The 2500-nt window shown below is 27.1% G+C and overlaps 1 protein-coding gene across 1 annotated transcript in view; it reads right to left on the bottom strand.

The window, feature by feature from the left end:
• LOC137651696 (craniofacial development protein 2-like) overlaps window positions 1-214 on the bottom strand; it is a 621-nt gene extending 407 nt beyond the window's left edge. Inside the window, exon 1 of the mRNA XM_068384915.1 lies at window positions 1-214. This exon is cut by the window's left edge and continues 407 nt beyond it. Within this exon, the coding sequence (XP_068241016.1) occupies window positions 1-214 (214 nt within the window).
• Window positions 215-2500: the final 2286 nt, after the last annotated feature.

Genomic DNA, 2500 nt, shown 5'->3' with positions numbered 1-2500 from the left:
CATTTTTATTTGCAAATTCATTAAGACACTCGACACCAATCACATTTTTTATCCCTCGATTGTTCCTTCCAACTTTAGCATTGAAGTCATCAATCACAATTTTCATATCTCTCTCAGGGATCTCATCTACTACACTCTGCAGTTCTTCGTAGTATTCCTCTTCTCTTTCTACAGGAGAATAATTTGTTGGGTCATAGCAAACTATAATATGCATTTTGCACTGCTTCGATTTGAATTTTGCTAGTAACAATCTATTATTTACAACTCTTCACTCGGTTAATACCTTTTCTGCTCTTGGTGTCATAATCATTTCAACTCCTTCACTTCCAACTTAATCTGATCTTTCTATGTATATATGTATATATATATATATATATATATATATATATATATATATATATATATATATATATATATATATATATATATATATATACTGTATATGTATAACTGGACCAGAACATTATATTTCATAAATTCACTATATATATATATATATATATATATATATATATATATATATATATATATATATATATATATATATATATATATATATATATATATATATATATATAATATATATATATACATATATATATATATATATATATATATATATATATATATATATATATATAGTGAATTTATGAAATATAATATTCTGGTCCAGTTATACATATACAGTTTGCTAGTAACAATCTATTATTTACAACTCTCCATTCGGTTAATACCTTTTCTGCTCTTGATGTCATAATCATTTCTACTCCTTCACTTTCAACTTAATCTGATCTTTCTATGTATATGTATATATATATATATATATATATATATATATATATATATATATATGTAATTATATATATATATATATATATATATATATATATATATGATAAATTTTTTTTTGCACATTTAAACGTGTTTCTTTCATATTTCAAATAAGGTTGGGCTCTGATCCCGAGGTCGTTAAGAGAATCCAGACTTTAATGTATTAATATATATGGCTTATTTGAAATATATATATATATATATATATATATATATATATACATATATATACGTATATATATATATATATATATATATATATGTATAACTGGACCAGAATATTATATTTCATAAATTCACTATATATATATATATATATATATATATATATATATATATATATATATATATATATATATATATATATATATATATATATACTGTATATGTATATCTGGACCAGAATATTATATTTCATAAATTCACTATCCACCTGCTGTAACTTCCAAGTCATATTCATTGTTCTAACATTCCAATTACCTTCAGTATTTATAAATCTGGAGATTCTTAGTACCCCTCTAAGCTCGGTACTTGGGGACATTCTTTCATCTTCTGTTTCCATGACTGACTAAACCATAGAAAATTCATTGGCTATATACGTCAAAGAATAGCCAGTTCATTGTGATGCGCAGTGCCTATCTAACTAAGGCAAGTGACCCCTGTCGGTCCATAATAATTCTATTAAGATAAACAACCGGGCATTATGAGTAAAAACCGTTTAGACAGTTAGTCCATCGCCTTAAATATCATCTGTCACCCTGCTGCCAGTGAATTCATTGAGATTTAGGAGGGCATTTCCTCCAAACCCAAAGTTCTCATTACTCCACCAAGATGCTCATCTGCTTAAGCGATTATAACCGTTGGCAAACATGAATTGCTAATATACACCGCCTAGCACAGTGATATAAACACACACACACACACACACACACATATATATATATATATATATATATATATATATATATATATATATATATATATATATATATATATATATATATATATATATATATATATAATTTACATAGAATATATAAAAAAATAAGAGTGCCAGGGGGAGGCAGAGAAGAAAGAGATAACAGTCATGACTATTTAAGGGTTGCATTTTTAATTATGTTCAGAGTGGTAATGTTAATGTTTAAATTTTCTTCCAATGACCCCTTAATCTAATAAACGTGTATTTACTCATTTCTCTTTGCTAGTAAAAGTAAGTTTCTCGCAAATTCCTTTCAACAAAGAGCTGAACTTTAATGCACATAGCAAGCGGAATTGTTGGAAGCCTTCCCACGCGCGCTTTGAACACCAGCTAACTTAATTATAGAGAAGAAATACCAGGTCAGGGCGCTCGTGGCTAATGAGATTCTAAGTAAGAGGATGAGGAATATGCAGAGACCTTTCAGTAATGAACGATTCTTCTTGAATAGATATACTGTATATCAAGAGTAGATTATCCATATATCAATGCCTGCATACATTTTAGGTAAAATAATAATTTGTCCTATTGCACTTGCTAACACTAAATGAGTTAGCCAAAATAAGCTCAAACTTCTGATATATTCCTTTTAGATGGATTGAAAATATTAAGAGATGTCAGAACGAATCCTGCCTAATTGAAGTTCTGCCATGACCGCTACTCCTTGTAATATCCCAAATGACATAGATATGA

Source organism: Palaemon carinicauda, chromosome 13 (genome assembly GCF_036898095.1).
Source record: "Palaemon carinicauda isolate YSFRI2023 chromosome 13, ASM3689809v2, whole genome shotgun sequence".
NCBI classification, from domain to species: Eukaryota; Metazoa; Arthropoda; class Malacostraca; order Decapoda; family Palaemonidae; genus Palaemon; species Palaemon carinicauda.
This window is presented reverse-complemented; position numbering and strand designations above follow the sequence as displayed.